General features: G+C 46.0%; 1 protein-coding gene across 3 annotated transcripts in view; it reads left to right on the top strand.

Moving 5' to 3' along the window:
• Positions 1 to 2,594: 2,594 nt before the first annotated feature.
• The window catches only part of TECPR1 (tectonin beta-propeller repeat containing 1), a 39,834-nt gene continuing 21,487 nt past the window's right edge, over positions 2,595 to 20,941 (top strand). For 2 of the 3 annotated variants that reach the window (XM_077827458.1, XM_077827460.1), the window contains exons 1-8: positions 2,595 to 2,689; positions 8,058 to 8,290; positions 11,496 to 11,678; positions 12,143 to 12,265; positions 13,190 to 13,315; positions 16,419 to 16,593; positions 16,686 to 16,786; positions 20,463 to 20,564. In XM_077827458.1, coding sequence (XP_077683584.1) covers positions 8,060 to 8,290; positions 11,496 to 11,678; positions 12,143 to 12,265; positions 13,190 to 13,315; positions 16,419 to 16,593; positions 16,686 to 16,786; positions 20,463 to 20,564 — 1,041 coding nt within the window. In that variant the 5' untranslated portion in view covers positions 2,595 to 2,689; positions 8,058 to 8,059. Of the gene's footprint in view, positions 2,690 to 8,057; positions 8,291 to 11,495; positions 11,679 to 12,142; positions 12,266 to 13,189; positions 13,316 to 16,418; positions 16,594 to 16,685; positions 16,787 to 20,462; positions 20,565 to 20,941 lie in introns of those variants that run through there. The other variant, XM_077827459.1, reaches the window with a different exon arrangement.

The raw sequence follows: 20,941 nt of genomic DNA on the forward strand, positions 1-20,941 counted from the left end.
AACCTGGATTTGTGCTGGAAATGGCCTAACCTGATGATCACTTTAGATAAGCTATTACCAGCAGGACAGTGGGGTGGGAGGAGGTATTGTTTCATATTCTCTGTGTATATATAAAGCCTGCTGCAGTTTCCACGGTATGCATCCGATGAAGTGAGCTGTAGCTCACGAAAGCTCATGCTCAAATAAATTGGTTAGTCTCTAAGGTGCCACAAGTACTCCTTTTCTTTTTTTTGAAACCTAGTAGAATCTGGCTGTGTTGATAGATGGCGGGCGAATAATGTCAAAAGTCACCCGTAAATAGGGTGACCAGATCGCAAGAGTGAAATATCAGGACACACTGGATGAGTGGGGGGGCGGGAGGTAGAGAGCTCCCCTGCCCTCCACTCCCTGAACCCACTATGCCCAGAGCCCTCCTACATTTCCACCACAAATGCACAGTGCTGTGTACACCACCACCCCTGCCCAGCACCCCCCAGCCCACAGCCCCACCACAGCTGCCCAGCACCCCACACAGAACCCCCCACTCGCTAGTTTCCCAATACATACAGATTTCTCCTCCCTCCCTCCCAGTACCCTTCCCCACAGACCCACCACCACAACTAAACAATGCCCCACACAGACCCCACTGCCCAGTGCCCTGACACACACAGATCTCCCCCCCATCCAACATCCCCCAACAGGCCCCCACTGCCTAGCACCCCGAAACACACAAACCTCCCCCACTGTCCAGCGCCCTCCATACCCTCACAGCCCAGCACCCCACCACAGACCTCCCAGACACTCACTCCACCACGCCCTGCCCCCTTCCCTGGCCGCACTCACCAGCCCTGCTGGGAGGTCTCTGGCCCCTAGGGTCAGAGCAGCAGGGGGGGAAGCAGTGTCTCCAGACTCTCCACGTGCTGTGCCTGCCACAAGCGCGAGCTCCATGGCTCCTGTTGGCCAGGAAAAGGGCCAATGGGAGCTGCCAGAGCCACAGAGCAGGGCTTGCAGGGCTGGCAGTGCACAGAGACCATAAAAGCCAGCAGGTCCCTCTGTCTCCTAGGATTGGGTCGGGTCGGGGGGTGGGGGGGAGCGGAGAGTTCTCTGCCCTCTGCTGATGCCTGCAAGCCCCGTCCCCGCAGCTCTGATTGGGCAGGAGGGAGCCGGTGCAGCACACTGAGACCCCCTCCGCCTCTGTGCCTAAGGGCTGCCCGCACTGCAGGCTCCTGCTGGCAGGCGGGCGCTCCACGGGAGCTGCCCCAGGAAGCACCGCCACGCCAGCCCCGGGACTTTGGCAGTGTTGGTGAGTGGTCCCTGGTTTTGGGACAAAGGATGTCCTGACCGATGTGCAGTCGGGACGCGGGACAAATGTGCGCGCGGTGTTTTGCCGTGTGAGCAGGGTTTAGGATCTGTGTGCGTGCACAGTTTAGAGAGAACAGTGCTCCCCACTTAGTATCCCATCACCAGCCATTGGAGCTATTGCTTCTAGCAGTCACAGATCAGCTACATGTCATTATAGGCAGTCTCATCATACCAGGGCTTAAATTCTCATAGAGTATTTCCTGGAACCCCACCCACGCCATTCGGGGTTCAGGGCTTCAGCTGTGGGGCAGGGGGTCTCAGGGCTTTAATTCAAATTTAAATTCCTCTGTTCAATCTATCGCATTTCTGAGGCAATTTTTTGTTGTTGTTGCAAAGATCTTCTTCTGCCTGATACAGATTTGACTGAGCCAGACAACCTGTGCAGATGACCAACATCTAATGTTGGATAACCACTTCTCAAGCTGATGCTAAGGGATGTGTTGGGGAGCTAGCTCAATGGTAGAGCACTTGCTTAACACGTGAGAAGTAGCGGGACTGATGCCCACATTTCCCAGGTGCTTTAGTTACATCACTCAATAAACTACTGGAAGGTGCTCTGACACTACGGTGATGAGGGAGATATAAGAGCCTGAACAGAATAGACATTAGTATGGATAGTACAACATGCTGGGCAATCCCAGACCTCATCCTGCTCCCCCACAGAGATCCCCAAATACCCTTTGTGGGAGGCGGGGTCTAGTGACACTTCACCATGTTCCAGTGCTGTATCGCAATGGGATGTACTGGCATAGCGCCTCGGGCATGAAGATGAGGTTTCTACCCCAAGCAAGTTACAATCCAGTTGCTGCTGTTATGAATTATTCATCCAGTACCGACACCATGCCAGGTGCTGCGCCAGCATCAGGGTGTCATGCCACCCTTGTGCTGGCTCCCTACACTGCACATCGGGGGACACCATCTCCCTCACACTGGGCCTCCTGACCTTTGTGGCTCCAGGGAGGGTGCAGCGGCCTGGGCCTGTGGAGGGACGGGAATGGGGGGACCAGGTGTTCAGCTGCCAGCCAACACATCTCCCACCCACGTGGGGGGGTGGGGGCAGCCGGCTGGCTCCATCGCCCACCTGCATCCCGGGAGGGGGCGGGGGAGAGCGAGCCGTGGAACGCGGTGGAGCCAGCTGACTCCACTCCTTAGCGAATCGCTGCCGGGCTTAGATCCGAGCTGGGATCGCGCAGCCAGTAGGTCGGAGGCTTACATTCGCGCGCGCTTCCTGCTGGAGCCTGAGCCGCAGCGGCCTTCCTTGCTGTGGTGGCTTGGGGCTGCTGCGGCCGCAGGCGGGGGGAAGCGGCTCGAGCGGGAGGAGGCGGTGCAGGGTCTGCAGGAGGAGCCGGTAAGGGGCTGGGTCCTGGGAGGCGGTGGGGATAGGGCCCAGGGCTGGAGCAGGCCCCACCGCCCCTATTCCTGGGGCTGGCGATCAGAGCTCCGCGGCTGGTGCCGGGGCTTTCTTGGGCAGGCTGGGGAATCCAGCGCCCTGGCGCCTGTCCCTCCCCCCGGGGAACGTCTTCCACCCTCTTCTCCAGAGCTTGCTGCGGCGCGCATTTAGCGCTTGCTGGGATGCCAGCGCGGGTTGTGTCCCCTCCCCCGTGGGGCTCGCGCCCCTTGTCCTGTTTCAAACCTTGTGCAATTCATGGCCCCTGCTCTGCCCGTCTGGAAATGCACGATAAATGCAATCGCTGAAGCATTCCTAGCCGCGAAACGGTTAATTAACAGCGGGTGTTTAGCCGGTGCCAGAGAGCCTTCCTTGTATTATGCAGGTTTTATGCTGATGCTTTTGTCACCAGCCAAACAGGAAGGAACAAAAAAATAAATAAATAAAAAAACCAGGGCCGTGGCCCTGGGGTCATGCTGGGGCATTTGTTTTTGTTTTGCAAAGGGGGCTTTGAATAGCTGTCATCTGGAGCTTATGGTGACATCTGAAAACGTGAGAATTGCTGCAGCATATAGCAAATTGCCCTCTTTGCTATGAAGCTTGTGTGTATGGCACCATTTCTGGGAAAGAGCCCTGGACCCCTCGTTGGCTCCCCCCTAGTAAACCCTGGTATCACGAAGGGGGCATTTTGCGCTCAGGAGGAGCAGTTCCTGACCTACACATCTGTCAGGGGACGTGACCAGCCACTGGCTGGAATATGGAATGAACTGGGGACCAGATCAACAGACTTTACCCTGGCTGTGAAATGTTTCTGATAGCTGCTTTATTTCCACCCCACAGTCAGCTGCCATTCAATAACAGATTTATTCTTGTGTCTATAGTGTGGGATGTTTGTAAAGTGCTTTGAGATCTATTTGAATGAAAGGCAGCAAATATGTGGAAGACCCTTATGGAGCCCTTTTATTATTAGTCCTAGAAATACTTGTCAAGTGCATTTATAGGGAATGAATGAGAAGCCTGTAAGTGTAAGTTTTACATTGGAGCAAGAGAATGTCCATAGTGGCACAGCCCACAGATCCATCTAAGGTGGCATCCCACCTCCACCAGTGGCCAGTACCTGAAGAGAGAGGCTGAAAACCCCCTCTGAAGAGCCCAAGTAATTTTTCAGTATTGTACAAACAGATAGGGATTGTTCTTGACCCCTGTATGCCTTGCAGCAGGGCTTTTCAATGACCTGTATCATTATGTTAACTTTAACCATAAATATTTATAGCTACTTAAACTATTTAGTTGTCCTAATTTGGGTGGGGAAGGAATGGATGATTTACACACAGTCCTGGTCTGGTTTCTCCCCCAGCCCCACGTAATGGGTAACCTCTGCACTCACTGTAATGAATGACTGCTGCAGGCACTGAGCACCTTTGAAAACTCAGGAAGTATTTCTCGCTTTGGTGACCTACTGCTGCAATGAAGGCCACAGACTCCTAAATCCAATTCTCAAAAATAATTGAAACTCGTAAATACTTGTGAAAATTTTACCTGAAGTCTTTTGTTCAGTTGGCTTTACACTTGTTGCCCTTCAGTTCATTGTCACACCCTTTATTCTCAAATAACACAGAGTAAACAGGAACTACTAGTTTTCCCCTCTATCCTTACTCTTGCATACCTCAATCTAGTTCCATCTAATTCTTCTTCCTGGTTTAAGTAGCCTTAATAATCTTTGTGATCTTTCACTGTGTACAGATCCCTCCATTTTGCTAAGCTCTTTCGTTGCCTGTTTCTGAACCTTTTCAATCTCTGTGCTATCTTTATGCATTGGACAGAGAGCCCTCCATATCTGGATTGATATTTGTTTGTCCTCCTTGTCTTAAGACTCCCAAGCATTCCACTTAAAAAAAATAAAACAAAACAAAACACAACAAGAAACCCAAACTACTGTGTTCCGGGCAGATATCTTAATTGAGTTATCCATGAGGAGTCATTTTCCACCCAGGATCCGGCAGGTTGGGGATCTGAGATCAGTCAAAGAAATGTAAGGTTGGAAAGGACCTTGAGAGGTCATTTAGTTCATCCCCCTGATATAGGACCAAATATAACTAGACCACTCCTGATAGGTGTTTGTCTAACCTGTTCTTAGAAACCTACAATGATGGGGATTCCACAATCTCTCTTGGAAGCTTATTCCAGTACTTAGCTACCTTTATGGTTAGAAAGTTTTTCATAATATCTATCCTCAATCTTCTTTGCTGCAGATCAAACCAGTTATTTCTAGTCCTACCTTCACTGGACATGGAGACATCACATTCCTTTCTTATAACAGCCTCTAACATATATTTGAAGAGGTATCAAGTCATCCCCCCACCCCAGTCTTCTTTTCTCAAGACTTAAAAAAAATTATACATCTTTAAAAACCCTTCCTCATAGGTCAGGTTTTCTAGAACTTTTGTTGCTCTCCTTTGGACTCTCTGCCATTTCTCCACACCTTTCTTAAAATATAGTGTCCCAAAACTGGACACAGTACTCCAGCTGAGGCCTCACCAGAGTCAAGTAGAGTAGAACAGTTACTCCCTGTGTCTTACATATGACCCTCCTGGTATTACATCCCAGAATATTAGCCTGGTTATCTTTGTCATTCTGCTTTACTCGACAGTTATTCAAATTTTCTTACTTAGAAAATGTAACTTGCACTGCAGTATTTTTCTAACACTAATTTGAAAAGGCTCCTTATCTTGGGCTCTGTTCTTCCAGTGATGCATGCAGTATGCTATAGATCTGGCCCTCATACCCATATGGTTGTTATAATGCTTCATACTTGCACAGTACCTTCCATTCAAAGATCTCTAAGCACTTAAACATTACACACACAAGCCTCGGTGAGATAATTATCATCCCAATTTTACCTATGGGGAAACAGAGGTGAGATGACTTGCCCAAAATAAGATGGGAGGTTTTACACATCACCCATTTCCTAGTGCTGCACCTTAAACACAAGGTTATCCTTCTGTCTGTTTTATGGTAAGTACCTCTATGGCCCTCATCACTGCAGCTTCTCTGAACGTCTCCAGCTCACGACAAATAGTAGCAATGATGAGCTACAACCAGAGGGGGAGGTCTGGGCTCAGATTAAGATCCCCAGAAAGACAGGCTAGATTACGTATGAAGATGCCACACCTGGGCTGATGCATGTCTGCACTTGGGGTCCGTATCAATGCAGCTACTCTTGCAAAAGTTAGGCATAATCTAAAACCTAGAGAGAGCTTCTCTAGCAGCAGGGTAACCTCTTGGACTCAGTTGGAGTCGTGCTGCTGTAACTAACAGGAGAACTTTGCCCTTCATCTCTTCCCCCTTGGCTGATACATGTTTGTCTCTACTCTGTGCAACTTTATGTCCCGTTAGACACAATAGAGTGGTACTAGTCAGCATGCCTCCATCACTATTAGTTACTGGTTAGAAGGCGAGCAGGCTAGTTTCCTTAGGCTCCCGTCGGAGCAAGTTGCCCTTTCACAGGCAGAGAAACAATAGCATATGCTGCTTCCAAGCAGTGCTTTCTCTTTTCCTCTCCTTGTTTTGGGCTTTACTTTCTTCTCCCCTTTGCTTCCTGCCTGCGTATCACTTTGCACAACAGGAAAAAAAATTGGGTTGGCAGTTCCCATAGGCGAATCCCACCTTTCCCATAGAATGAATGGCTCTGAGTTCTCTCCACTGTTTCTCCAGGGGTGGGAGATGCATATGCCCACAGAAATAAGTCTTTATCCTTCTTGAAATAAACTTAGTGCTGGCCTGTTCGAATTCCATGTCAGACTGCAGACAGGTGCCATCCCAGAACATCCTGCCCATGACCTGGGGAGGTCTACTGCACACCCTACTTCAGTTTCCCTCCAAATTCCCAGAATAATCCAGTCACACCCATAGCCTTTGAAACAATATTCCCCTGACTTGGGGGTCTAACTTATTAAATGTCATTCAGCTTTCCAAAGGGCCCCTTTCTGCTCACCCCTCAGATTCAAGGTCTCCCAGTCCTCCTCGGGACTGTTTTCAGTCCTGTCCTGTAGACTCTCTGCTCCAGTTTAGCTATTCACAGCCCCCACCTAGGTTCTTCCACTAGCCTGGCTTTGGATCCTCTTTTGAGTTTCCCACACAGTCAACTAATCAGTCTCTTGCTTCTCCCAGGTGAGTGTAATAACCCCAAACACCTGTCTGTGTTGGCTAGGAGACACTGGAGCCTTGCCCCACTCACTCTGCAAAGCTCCTGGTCACAGACCCTTAAAGGAACAGTGTTCTGGGATAGCCCTAGACCTTTCCTCTCCCCAGCAATAACTGCTCTGGGGATCATTTTTGTCTCTTCCAGTGATGGCTTCATTTTTCTTCCCTGGACACATGGAGCAGGGTAGCTACATTCTTTGGCCTTAAAGGACCAGTATCCCATTACAAGGACAAAAGGTCTGCCTCCTCAGTTGAGAGAGGGGCCACAGAGCCCAGAAAACAAGAGTTTGTAAGACACCAAATGATCAACCAGGAATGGGATGTGGGTGGGGTCAAAGGTTCAAAATGCAGGGGACTGGACTAGATGACCTCTTGAGGTCCCTTCCAGTCCTACACTTCTGTGATTCTATGGGGGAACTCTGGATCACCCAGCGGAGAACCCTGGACAGCCCCTACTGCTCCATGAAGGCTCCAGAGGAATGCTTCCCAGAGACAAGTAGGAACTGAAAGTAAGCAACACAGTCACAGAGAATCTCCCTGTTGGGCTTCCTCTTCCTGGATTGATGGAGGCCATCTCAGCCAGTGCCAGGAGGAGACTGATGAGGTGTTCCTGTGACTTTGTGCGGTCCTGGACACCAAGTGCGTACAGCTCGGGAGAGTGAAATCTTCTCTTTAGCCAGAGAGCAGTAGCAACACAAACTCCACCATGCTGCCCTAGTTAATGTGCCTTAGCCCAGTCCTGGAGGTCCTTCTTCTGGGGTGAGAGCAGTTCAGACCCCATGTATCCATTTGACCTTTGGCTTTTCTTCCTGGCCTGAGATTGTTGCTGCTAATTGTGTTGGAAGGGTTTGCAATGTAGATTCCAGTTGGTGTCCCCTGGGCTGGGATTTCCAAAGGAGCCTAAGACAGTTAGGTATCCAACTCTCATTGAAAGGTGATGGGATTTGGATGGATGAGTCCCTTAAGCTCCTTTGAAAATATCATCCTTTGTTCTCAAGTTTACTTTCATTGGAGAGGGGCCCACAGTATTCAGTTCAGTTTCTGGGTCTGTTGGACTGGGAGTGGGGTTTGAACCCACCTCTTAAAAATTAGCCACTGCATTAATACCTCTTCCTTTGCCTTTCAGCTATGGCTACGCCCAACTCCCTCTTGTGGGCAGTTGATATCTTTGGGAGGGTTTACACTCTTTCTACAGCCGGCCAGTACTGGGAGCTCTGTAAAGACAGACAGCTGGAATTCAAACGAGTCTCTGCTATCAAACATTGCTGCTGGGGAATAGCTTGTGATCACCAGGTATATGCCTACGTATTCTCAAGTGATGTTCCAATCAGATACCAGGAAGAAACTTATGAGAATCAGGTATGTAAAGTCATGAGCACATCTGTTAAACTTGCCATGTGCTTTTCAGAGAGGGTTGGCAGTGAGAGATCTGGTTACTTGTCCAGACTGATCTGTGGTCCGGTAGTAAGGTTGGTTGTTGTGTAATGTGTAAATGTAAGAGCAGACAAGAGGAACCTCATATTTGGGGTTCAAAGTGAATGTGGCAGCTAGGGAAGGAATCCCTAGCTTTGGGTGGAGTTCTCCCTTCTCTGGGTACTGTGAACCATCCTGAGCATTCAGGGATTGTATTTATTTATTTATTCATTTGTTTTAATCCCTGATGCGTATTTCTGAAGAGCAGATCCTAAATGTCCCCCTAAATCCTTCCTCTTTCTTCCCCTTGAAAATAGTGTCCTCTTGAGCACCGGCCATCCCAGTTGGGGGTCATTCAGTCTCTAAGTCTGATGTTTTAGTTCCATCAGTGAGCAATACCCGTTCCCTTATGAAAAAGTCACATGGAACTTAACACTAACAAAGCCTATAGAGTTATTTAGAAAATGTTTTCATTTCTATAGGTTAAAAAAAATTTCCCAGATACAATTCCCTATTAAAATCAACCATGTCTTTTTAAAAAAACCTGTAAAAAATGTTATTGTCACATTCTATAGACTTCTCTGTAACGGATGTTTCAACAGAGTGAATTCATTAATTGCTTTTCTTAAAAGAAACAAACAGCCCTCCCCCCCAAAAAACCCCCCACTTCATATACAGTATTTAGTAAAATCATTCTAGAGCTACAAACAAAGGATTTTTTTTCTCGTTTCTCTTGCTTTCTAAGGGATCACTAGATAAATGTAGTATAGAGTGCTGTGTTTATATTTAAGCAGGGGAAGGCATATTTTCCTGACCTTTTTATATTTTGTCTAACATTGATATAATTATGCATTGTGTTTTTAGAACATTCCTCCTTTTATGAAAACATTTTAAATTATCTCAGTTAAATATGCGTTATCTGGGTTGTAAATTGTGCGTTCTTCCCTTTGTTTGGTCTAAACCATGAAAAATAGAAATTGGAGATGTGAAACTTTTCTGTGGGAACAAACTAAAAAAGTCATAGCTATCAGACCTTGAATAATGGATAAAGAATGTGCAAAGGAGTTTAGCCTAATAATATTGTATACACTATAACCAATATTGAAACTCTTGAATCATTTACAATCTTTGCACATAAGAGGTCTTACACCAGAAAGGGAGTGGCTGTGGACTAGCCCAATGTCACTGAGGGAGAGCAAGTTGGGTAAAACTTCGTGGCAATTTTATTAGATTAAGGTTCTTTGTTGTGGGGTTTTTATTTTGTTTTGTTTTTTTAAAGCACTGGGTTGTGTGTGGTCCTTCAAAATTTTTATTATTATTATGTAAGTGAACTTGGGCAGGTTTGACAGCATTGGAAACCAAAGTCAGTGTAGAGAGCAACGTGGCAGGTCAGCTTCTGACCTGGTGGGACACCTCTAAGGATCAATCAAAAGTATGTGACTATCCCCACCTACAGGTCAAAACCTGGAAGTGTTGTTACCATAGAAACCCACAGTTTACTGCCCTTTCTTATGCTGCATCAGATGCTGTGCCAAGCCCATGTAACATTTACAGTTGAATTCTGTTCAGTCAGTTTTCAGTCTAAGACATCTATGGTAGGGGTCTGCGGACTGCAGGTTGAATTTCCAAAGGGGTCTGCACCTCCATTTGAAATTTTTTGGGGGTCTGCAGATGGAAAAAGTTTGAAAACCACTGGTTTATTTCATTAGGAGAACTGGTGTAAGCTAAACGAGCAAAAGAATTGCTGTTATTCGCTGTATCTCCACTAGGAGGGTTTACTGGTACAGACGCGTACCTGGTTACGCAAGACCCGACTTTCGCAAATTGAGCTGTAGCTCACGAAAGCTTATGCTCAAATAAATTGGTTAGTCTCTAAGGTGCCACAAGTACTCCTTTTCTTTTTGCAAATACAGACTAACACAGCTGTTACTCTGAAACCTGGAAAAAGTCCCGTAAGCTAGAAATAAGAGGTTGTTTATTGTTGTTATTTTGCGTAACAGTCGGGTATATGTTTCTGACTGATGCAAAATTCGAGTTATGCAAGGCGTTCCGGAACGATTGCGTAACCCGGGGAGTGTCTGTAGAGGAATACTGGCAAACCCTTTCTAGGGTAGACAAAGTCTTAGGGTATGTCTATACTGCAATTAAAAACTCGCAGCTGTACCGTGCCAGCTGACTTGGGCTAAGGGCCTGTTTAACTGTGGTGCAGATGTTTGGGCTTGGGCTGGAGCCCAGGTGCTAGGACGCTGCAAGATGGGATGGTCAGAGAGCTCAGGCTGCAGCCCAAGCCCAAACATCTACACCACAGTTAAACAGCTCCTTAGCCTGAGCGCCACAAGCCCAAGTCCACTGGCACGGGGCAGGCATGTGTTTTTAATTGCATTGTAGACATACCCTGAGTCACCTTTCCATTAGGAATTGGACTAAGGCCCCATAATCCATGGCCACTTGATGGCTGTCTGATGTGGTGGCCTTTATTGGCTACCAGGCCGAGCTGAACTTGGACCAGTATGCTAGAAATGAAATGCTGCAGATGGTCCCCCAATCAATAATGCTTTCTAGTATGTGAATGGGAACACTTGATGGTGCATCTTATTGTTTATTATTCCATGATCTTTGGTAATAGAGTGAACAATTGAATGGCATCAATTAGAATGACACCCACCACATGCTTTTAAAATGAAGAGAAGATCGTGCATTTGCCTGCAGTAACTTTCCCCCTTAGCGTTATTCAGTGTAATTGTAGCCATGTCAGTCCCAGGATATTAGACAGACAAGGTGGGTGAGGTAATATCTTTTATTGGACCAATTTCTGAAGGTGAGAAAGACAAGCCTGAAGAAGAGCTCTGTGTAAACTCGAAAGCTTGTCTCTCTGATCAATAGAAGTTGGTCCAATAAAAGATATGACCTCATCCACCTTGTCCTCCTTAGCATTGGCATTAAAGGAAGGACACACTCTTTAAAGAGTGGATGAGCCAGTAGCTGGTATCTGAAAGATACTCCCTCCAAAGATATTAGCCAGTAGCCAGTGTTTGGATGCCTTCTTGTTTCCCGAGTGGATCGTTTCTCTTGAGGTGTGGAACATCTGAACATCCCCAAGGTTACATGACCTTAAAGACCTGACCTGTGCAATTTGTCTCCTTTCTGGCAGCGTTGGAATCCGGTTGGTGGCTTTTGTGAGAAATTAATGCCCAGTGATCGCTGGCAATGGAGCAACGTGAGCGGGCTAAAACATCAGCAGCTTGACAGTTTCACACTGCCATCGCCGCACTGGGAATGGGAGTCTGACTGGTATGTGGATGAAAATATTGGAGGGGAACCAACAGAGAAAGGGGTAGGTGAACAATACCGGCAAGGGATCCATTCTGGGAATCCACTCTGTAAAAGTAGAGGCACCTCCCATCTTCCCACAGCTGGGAATGGAGATCGCTATAGTATAGTGTTGGAGGCATCTTTTTCAAGGGCTGTTGAAACCAAAGGGAGTCTGTCCGTTCACTTCAACGGGCTTTGGATCAGGCCTTGAAGTGCTAGCAATTGGATGCTGTTATTCACTATAACATCTTTATTATAACAAAAGTAAAATGCTTTTCTATATCTTATTTGTCCTGTATGCATTGCGCAGAGGAGTTGAGAAATAGTTCATGAATGTCTATAGAGTTAGGAGATAAAAGCCCCTATGTATGTGCAAAGTAATTTGTATTATGTTTGTAGGAGTGATCCTTGTGAAGAATTGTTCTGAGCTACTATTTACTGTAGCCATCTGCTCCCAATCTTTATGAAAGGAACCTCTGTTTTTAGGGTTGGACGTATGCCATTGACTTCCCAGCTACCTACACAAAGGATAAGAAATGGAATTCCTGTGTCCGACGTAGGAGGTGGATCAGATACAGGAGATACAAGTCACGAGACACTTGGGCAAAGGTCTCTTTCTATGTTTGTTTTTTTATTTATTAGCTCAAGTGTATATGAACGAAGTGATGACATGAGAGTGGGGAAGTTTGCACTGCTGTCACTGTGGTGTGTGCTGTCAGCACAGATAGGACCTTGGACTCTGCAGCTGCTGATCTAGCACCTCTCTCAAGCATTACAAATTCAAGGCTGGAATTTTTTAAAGGAACATAAGGAAATTAGATGCCCAAATCCCATTGAAATTCAGTTGGATTTATTTTAGGTGCCTTTGAAAATTTCCACCATAGCTTTGAATTTTTTTTCTTTTCTAACATAAAGCACTTCAATCCAGCCCTCAGATCTTTGTCTGGGATATGACATGTGTTGATTCACAATCTTGTGTATGGAGACATAGGCAGAGAGAGGAATTCTGATCACTTGTCCACAGGCAGCTAATGCTACGTGATGAAAAAACATGCTCCATTTTTAACAGGACTTTTCCCAGTACATGGCAGCCATTTGGTGTCAGTCCACTCGCTGTCTGCCCTACAGGCATGTGTGATTGCTGTTTGCATGCACTAATGAGAGTACACACAAAAACATAGATTATTTATTTTAGTGACTGTAATGCTGGATTGACAGGTGTGGGAGCAAAAGTCTATGGCTTTACATAAGAACAGCCCCAGCAGCAAGAGTGCAGGCTTCTTCCATGCTGCTCCACAAATGTGGCCCCACCCTGTCTGATCTGAAGAAGCAGCCATGAGTGAGAGAGGGAGTCCATCCTCTCTGCCTAACCATTTGGCATCCAGGTGGTGGCTTTGTGATGCAAAGATTTGTTTGCTAGAAAATGAGATAAGTCCCTCATACCAGAGTGCACCAAATAGCCAGCAGGTATATGTGGGGTCAGGTCTCCTTCTACTTCTGCTCTCTAAATTTTTCTCCCTCTCTTTGCTTTAGATAACATCCCATGATGATCCTAATCAGTTGCCAGATCCTTTCAACGATATCTCCATTGGAGGATGGGAAATCACTGATGAGCCCATGGGCCGGTTATCGGTCTGGGCGGTGTCCTTACAAGGAAGGGTATAACTTGTGTGTGTGTGTGTGTGTGTATTCCTTATCTGCAGTGGTTTTGTAGCCATGTTGGTCTCAGGGTATTAGAGAGACAAGGTGGATGAGGTAATATCTTTTATTGGGCCAACTTCTGTTAAGGAGATAGACAAGCTTTTGAACTACACAGAGCTCTTCTTCAGGGCTGGGAAAGGTACTCTGAGTGTCACCACTAAATACAAGGTGGAACAGATGGTTTAGCATTCGTAGTTAACACATATTTTAAGAGACCTTTCAAGGTGAAGTGGCCCATTAAAACCTCTGTCATCAGGCAAAAAGAGGATGTTAATGGGTCACAGGTAGTTGTACTGAGGCATCAATCCAGTGTCTTTGGGCTTGACTACACTTGCAATAAAGGAGCCCCGGGCGCACTAGCTCACTACCCGTCCACACTGGCAAGGCACGTAGAGCGCTCTGACTCCGCGGCTACAGCGCTGCTGGTACTCCACCTCGGCGAGTGGAATAACGTTTGCTGCGCCCCCGCTGGAGCACCGCAGCGCCAGTGTGGACGAGGTGTTGCATTGCTGCGCTCTGACCAGCCTCCGGAAATGTCCCATAATCCCCTTACGTCAAGTAACCACTCTTGTCATTGTTTTCTGAATCACTGTAGGAATGCAGAAATGCCCTTTGAAAGCTCCATTTCTGACAGTCGGCTGCTTCTCTGCTCTGAGACAAAGCAAGCCATTAGTGTGGAATGCTGTGTGTGGGAGAGAGGCGCATGGGGGTGACGGGGGTCTGCTGCTGTCTGCACTTACAAGACAGCATACTAGCATGCTCTCAGCCCCCCAAAAACCCACTCTCTCCCCCCCCCATATACACACAACACACGCCCTGTCACACCCCACCCCACCCCCCCCATTTGGAAAGCACGTTGCAGTCACTTGCATGCTGGGATAGCTGCCCATAATGCACTGCACCCAATGCTGCTGCAAGTGCCGCAGATGTGGCCACACCAGTGTGCTTGAAGCTGTCAGTGTGGACAGACTGCAGCGCTTTCCCTGCTGCACTCTCCGAACGCTGGTTTAACTCAAAGCGCTCTGAAAGTGTAGCCATACCCTAATATTAAGACCATGATTTTTAGTATCTAGCAAAGTTATGAATTTGAGCTCCCAGGTTCATCTTTTGAAGGTGTTGTGCAGGTTTCCATTGAGGACAAGGACTGAGAGGTCAGATATGGAGTGATCATTTTGTGAAAAATGTTCACCCTTTAATGTGGTGTTTTTTTTCTTTTATCATTTTTATGTGAGAGTTCATTTGAGAGCATAGTGATTGTTTGGTTTTACCCTTCTAGTTGTTTTTGGGGCATTTAGTGCATTGGATGAGGTACACCACATATGACAGACATGTGTAGGACCTGTGCTTCTTGGAAGGTGTGTTGCAGGTAGGTATTTATCATCATAGCAGTGGAGATATACCTGCAGGTTTTGCATCTGTTGTTATGGTAAGGGTCTGGTACCACTTTGCGTTGATGGGTCCTGGTCCGTAAGAAGCTTGCTTCTGGTGATGAGGTTGCGGGGATGGGGGATGATATCTGAAGGCCAGATCACAATTGACTAGGTGGCTGTGAATCTCAGTGTTTAAGCCCAGACAGATGTGCTGCAAGCTAAAGCATTGCCTTCATACGCTAGTCAGGATCTTTGCTGTTTGGCACGGCTGACAGGGGACATGGAAATAAAACCCTTTCTGTGATAGGCTGTTGACTGATGCTGCTTAATATCAAAATAGAGAGGGAGAGTTTAGAGGTGCTGTGTCATAGGTGAGTGTTTCTTCAGTGTGGAAAAATGAACCCATAGAAAGGATCCAATTTTGCTCACCCTTTCTTGCGTTGAATAGGGAAAGGGAAAAGTTCAGCTTGCTTAACGGGTTAAACCTTCCTGAGCTGCCAATAGGGTAGTCTTGGAATGCAGCCTTGGCAAGGTTTTACTTTATATAATATTAAATGACAAAAAGAGTATGTATCTCCCATCCTGTTCTTAGGCCCACAATGAAGTCTGTTTTATCCTTCCCCATGCTGTAAGGATTTCCATCCTTCACTCTTAGGTACATGTCTTAGCTGCCATCCTTCTAGCCATGGTCTATCCCTAACTTGTGTCTTAACAGGTCTAGAAGTAACTTTAGATGTTTGAGAGAGTGTAGACTAGTGGCTATAACAAATACTCTTAGGGTCTACTCACATTTTTCCACTGACTGGCTGTGTAGCATTGGGCAAGTCACTTAAAAAAACAAAACTCCCTGTGCCTCAGTTTCCCCATGTGGAAATGATAGCTCCCTGCCTTACAGGCTTATTTAATTAACATTAAAGTGCTTTGGGTTCCCCAAAGTGGAAGTCCTGCCAAAGCAAAATGTTAATACATGTGGGGCTGTGCTCACTGTCCACCACAAGGAGAGAATATCAGCCTAAGAATGCTCTGTGCTCTCTCCATATTGAACCTTCCCACCAAGTTCTCTCAAACATAAGGTGGAGAAACACATGTGAGAGACCAGGACTGGCAAGTACAAAACCCTTAAAGTGGCATGTTCTCTCTGCTGTTTGTAAATGTTGGGCTGGACACCATCAAAGGTTATGAAGGTGGTGAGGTATTGGCCCTTACACAAACGGTGTCTGTCTAAATGGATAGCTCATTACAGTTAATGCCAAATCATGACTTTTTATGTATAGCAGTAACCTGGGAGTGTGAATGCTGCATATTTTCCTAAGGAAGAAGGATTCTTAGCATACGATTCAATGGTTCTAAGTTTATTTAATGTGCCTTGAATTATATTTAACTGCTCCGAATGTTGAAAAACCACACAGATCATGTGGTAAGAGATCATGGGCCCAGTCCAAATTGGCTTGCGTCATAAAAGCTAGTCTATAGAAAAGCCTCCTCCCTTGATACACAGGGAAATGGTCTGCAGCTGTATAATCTACTCAACTAATGCCACTTAAAGGTGAGAGTTCAAATGCTATAAAAGGAGCCTTGGCTAGAGAAGAATGGTTCTCTCCTTTCTGTCAGGCTGGACATCTGTTTGCCCGAAAGGTTCTGATTGTTTATATTAGGGTAGCATTTTTCTAAGGCTTTTGTGTCTATCCTAGGTATGGTATAGAGAAGACGTTTGCCACCACAATCCAGAAGGCTCCTGGTGGTCCTTAATAGCCACCCCCGGAGAAGCAGTACAGATCAGCTGTGGACCATATGACCTCCTATGGGCAACACTTTGGGAGGGGCAAGCTATTGTGAGAGAAGGGATTGATAGAAATAATCCTCAAGGTAAAACCCCATCATGCCATGCAGGGAAGTCGCTTTGATTTGTAGAGAAAACAAGAGGCTAATGAACAATGACTCCTTGTTTTATTTGGCAGGAATTTCTTGGACAATTGTGGAACCCCCAAGCTCTGAAAATGGGATCCTGCACATCTCTGTGGGTGTAAATGTGGTGTGGGCGGTTACTAAAGACAGAAAAGTAAGAGGCCTGGAGCTACATTTCTGGTTTTCTTCCCTGTACATTTACAGTATGTTATTCTTCTGTGCAAGCTTATGAAATGTCAGTGATTTGGGATCTCTTGCTCCCTTTGCTGGATAAGTTCCAGTGCCCCAAAATTGCAGGTGTGCTCTGTGGCTCTTAGTGACTGAACCACCAAGAGGCATACGGGTGTGTGAGTGTCTCTGAGAAGGCTGCTCAGTCACTCTCCCAGAACAGAAATAGGTTCCAGCTCGACAGCATGCTGCTGCCCATTTCGGATAATGTTATACACAATAGGCCAAACTCAAGTCAAGCAGCAGCAAATGAGTGTAAGAGGAAGTTTCACAACCCAAGGCTGGGATTCCTTTACAGCTGCTCAGTGATGGTTGTCATGTATTACATCCGAACATGGCCAGTAGAGTGGCATGTAGCGATAATGGGGATATGAAAAGAAACTGGAGGCAAGGAGCAAGGCACAGTGTGGAATTCACAGTGAAGAATACAGAAGGGCCTAGACTGAGAGATGTACAGCCATTTCCCCTGCTGTGGTTTTTGAGCCCCCTGGAAAGAGTGAAAACTGCTTATTTCACACAGGCATCTTGATTGTCTCTAGCTGATGATCACTGGTACAGATTCAAAGCTTGGAAATATATACCAGTCCCAAAACCAAAATGCCTTTTCACCAAAGAGTTTATAGCCCCAGCACACTGTGAAATAGGCAGGTTCGGTAGTCAGAATAGGTAAAGCATTAGTCTCTAGCCTTGGGTGATAAAGTCTATTGTGTATTTCTAAACCTGGTGATTAGCAAAATACTTGACCGTATAAAGGTCACCAATCCCTCCATCTACTAGTGCTTTCTGTTACCCAACACTCTCACAAATCTTGGGAGACAGGCCAGTCCTTGCCTACAGACAGCCCCGCAACCTGAAGCAAATACTCACCAACAACCACATACCACACAACAGAACCACTAACCCAGGAACTTATCCTTGCAACAAAGCCCGTTGCCAATTGTGCCCACATATCTATTCAGGGGACACCATCACAGGGCCTAATAACATCAGCCACACTATCAGAGGCTCGTTCACCTGCACATCCACCAATGTGATTTATGCCATCATGTGCCAGCAATGCCCCTCTGCCATGTACATTGGTCAAACTGGACAGTCTCTACGTAAAAGAATAAATGGACACAAATCAGATGTCAAGAATTATAACATTCATAAACCAGTCGGAGAACACTTCAATCTCTCTGGTCACGCAATCACAGACATGAAGGTCGCTATCTTAAAACAAAAAAACTTCAAATCCAGACTCCAGCGAGAAACTGCTGAATTGGAATTCATTTGCAAATTGGATACTATTAATTTAGGCTTAAATAGAGACTGGGAGTGGCTAAGTCATTATGCAAGGTAGCCTATTTCCTCTTGTTTTTTCCTACCCCCCCCCCCCCGATGTTCTGGTTTAACTTGGATTTAAACTTGGAGAGTGGCCAGTTTGGATGAGCTATTACCAGCAGGAGAGTGAGTTTGTGTGTGTATGGGGGTGGGTTTTTGGAGGGGGGTGAGGGAGTGAGAGAACCTGGATTTGTGCAGGAAATGGCCTAACTTCATTATCATGCACATTGTGTAAAGAGTTGTCACTTTGGATGGGCTATCACCAGCAGGAGAGTGAATTTGTGTGGGGGGGCGGAGGGTGAGAAAACCTGGATTTGTGCTGGAAATGGCTTTTAGATAAGCTATTACCAGCAGGACAGTGGGGTGGGAGGAGGTATTGTTTCATATTCTCTGTGTATATATAGAGTCTGCTGCAGTTTCCACGGTATGCATCTGATGAAGTGAGCTGTAGCTCACGAAAGCTCATGCTCAAATAAATTCGTTAGTCTCTAAGGTGCCACAAGTACTCCTTTTCTTTCTGATCCAGGACAGAATATAGCAAATCCCTATGGGAACAAGGCAATATTCAGTCCCTACTTTATACTTTATAACAAACAAAACAAAAATTATGGTTCAATCTTGGCTTCTTACCTAGGATGCCCATGTATGTGCATGTGTTTGCTCATTGTGTTTACAACTTCAAGTCTCTGTGCAAATCCCAGATAGTCTGTTGTTCTGATGACAATAAACCCCCTTTACCTATATTATACTGCATGGCTGACTAATAACAAATCTCTGCTGTACTTGGAAAAAAATCACTGGTTCTAAGCACCAACAGAGTGTAATTATCTCAGGTTCTTACTGCAAATTAGTAGTTTCCAGGGTTTATCGATGATAACTTTATTGAAGTTAAATAACAAACATGAGGTCCCTTATTAGTACAATACAATAGCATGTATAGCTTAAGGCTTGTCTAGACAGGGACATTATACCGGTATAATATAGGGGGTGAATTTAAAGCTCTGTAGTTATACCAGGATAACTCCCTGTGTGGGCACTCTTAGTCCAATATGAGTGTCTTTTTCCAGTTTAGTTTATGTTGTTTTGGAAGTGGTTTAAATTAAGACATAAGAAGTTGGTCTTTTTCCGGAATAAGAACATCCACACACACTTATACTCGTATAATTAAACTGCTATAGCTATACTAATGTAACTGGAAAAATCTCTCTCGTGGACAATCTTTTAGATGTTTTTTATTTGGTAAAGAATGAGGTAGAACCAAGCTAATCTAATAGGAGATTAAATACTTGGTATGTTTTGATTATTTAAAAATCCAACCACTATTTAACAAACAACTTCTAAAGTAAACACAGCCTATTCCTTTGGACTTAATATAATAAAATGTCTAAAGCCCTTGAAAAGCTTGGTGAGGTGACTTGGAGGTAGTTAGGGGCCTTTAGTAGTTAGGGGCCTTTAGATGTGATAAAAGCCATCCTACAATTGAGATATAAAAGAATGAATTTTCCCATGCACCAGAGAAACTCTCATTCTGAGGGGAAGAGATGGGGAACTGGCTGGCTCACCCTTGTCAGCTATTTGCTCTCTAACTTCTCAGAGAAGTTCTCCTTACAGAAATTATGGAACTGCCTCTCATTTATACCATCCTGGCACTCTAAGGGGCCTTAAAGTGGGTGTGTTACATTTCCTCCTACCGTAAGGCCTGTTTGCACTGCCAGAATGGTGTAAAGGGGCCATAGTGCAAATGAGAATCTGATCGCTTCTCCCTCATTCCTAAAGCAGCTCTTTAGTATTGAAGTTCTCATAGTGTATTAGTAACTTTTGAAAGAGTTAACTAGTAAAAACTGTTGCTGGGATTTTGAAACCCAACTGCCAAGGGGATTTTAGGAACCTAACTCTCTTAGGTCCCTTTTCAGGGTAGGATTGTCAAAGCTGTTCTGGATAACTGCCCTGTCTGAGGTGCATGCCGGTGTATGCTGTGCTGCCCCGAGGGAGGTGATAGTGCAGCCTTGGGAGTTTGGAGTTCTATTCCCCACTCTGCCACTGACTTGCTGTATCACCTTAGGCAAGTCTCTTAATGGCTCAGTGCCACAGTCTGCAAGATGCTTTGGAAGCCTCAGACCAAAGGCACTACTGAAGTATTATTGGTTGCTCAAGGCCACGTGGCAATGGCAGACCTGAGAATGAGACGCAGGAGCCCTGGCTCCCAGCCACGACTTTAACCATTTAACTGTCTCCCTGCTAGTACCATAGTTCAAAACTTGGATTTTAACTTGTGACAGGTGTGGTTCAGAAGAGGTGTGAACTCGCACAATCCATGTGGCACCAGCTGGATTGAAATGGTTGGAGAAATGATGATGGTAAACGTAGGCTTAAATGACCAGGTAAGGCAGCGGAACACCAATTGTGTGAACACATGAGCATGTTTAGACTCCTTCTGTAGGATCACTGTTCAGCTTTGCGGTCGGAATACACGCGGGGGACGCCAGGATGTTCAGTCCAACAAGGGGCCCAATTGCCTGAACGGCCAAAAGCCACATGAGGCACTGGGGGTTTGCAATGCGAGAACGTTCAGCAAACCTGCCTCTCATCTGATACACTTGAGTACAAACCAGGCCCCATCCCACAATCAACCCTATACAGGAGTGATGCACTGCACCTAAACTACCAGCACTAGAGACAAACCCAAAGAAAACCCCGACTCAGGAAAGACTCTTGCCCTCAACTGCCCTCTTCTCACTCCCCTGTTGTAGCTGATGCC

Source organism: Eretmochelys imbricata, chromosome 10 (assembly GCF_965152235.1).
Source record: "Eretmochelys imbricata isolate rEreImb1 chromosome 10, rEreImb1.hap1, whole genome shotgun sequence".
In the NCBI taxonomy this organism is placed as follows: Eukaryota; Metazoa; Chordata; order Testudines; family Cheloniidae; genus Eretmochelys; species Eretmochelys imbricata.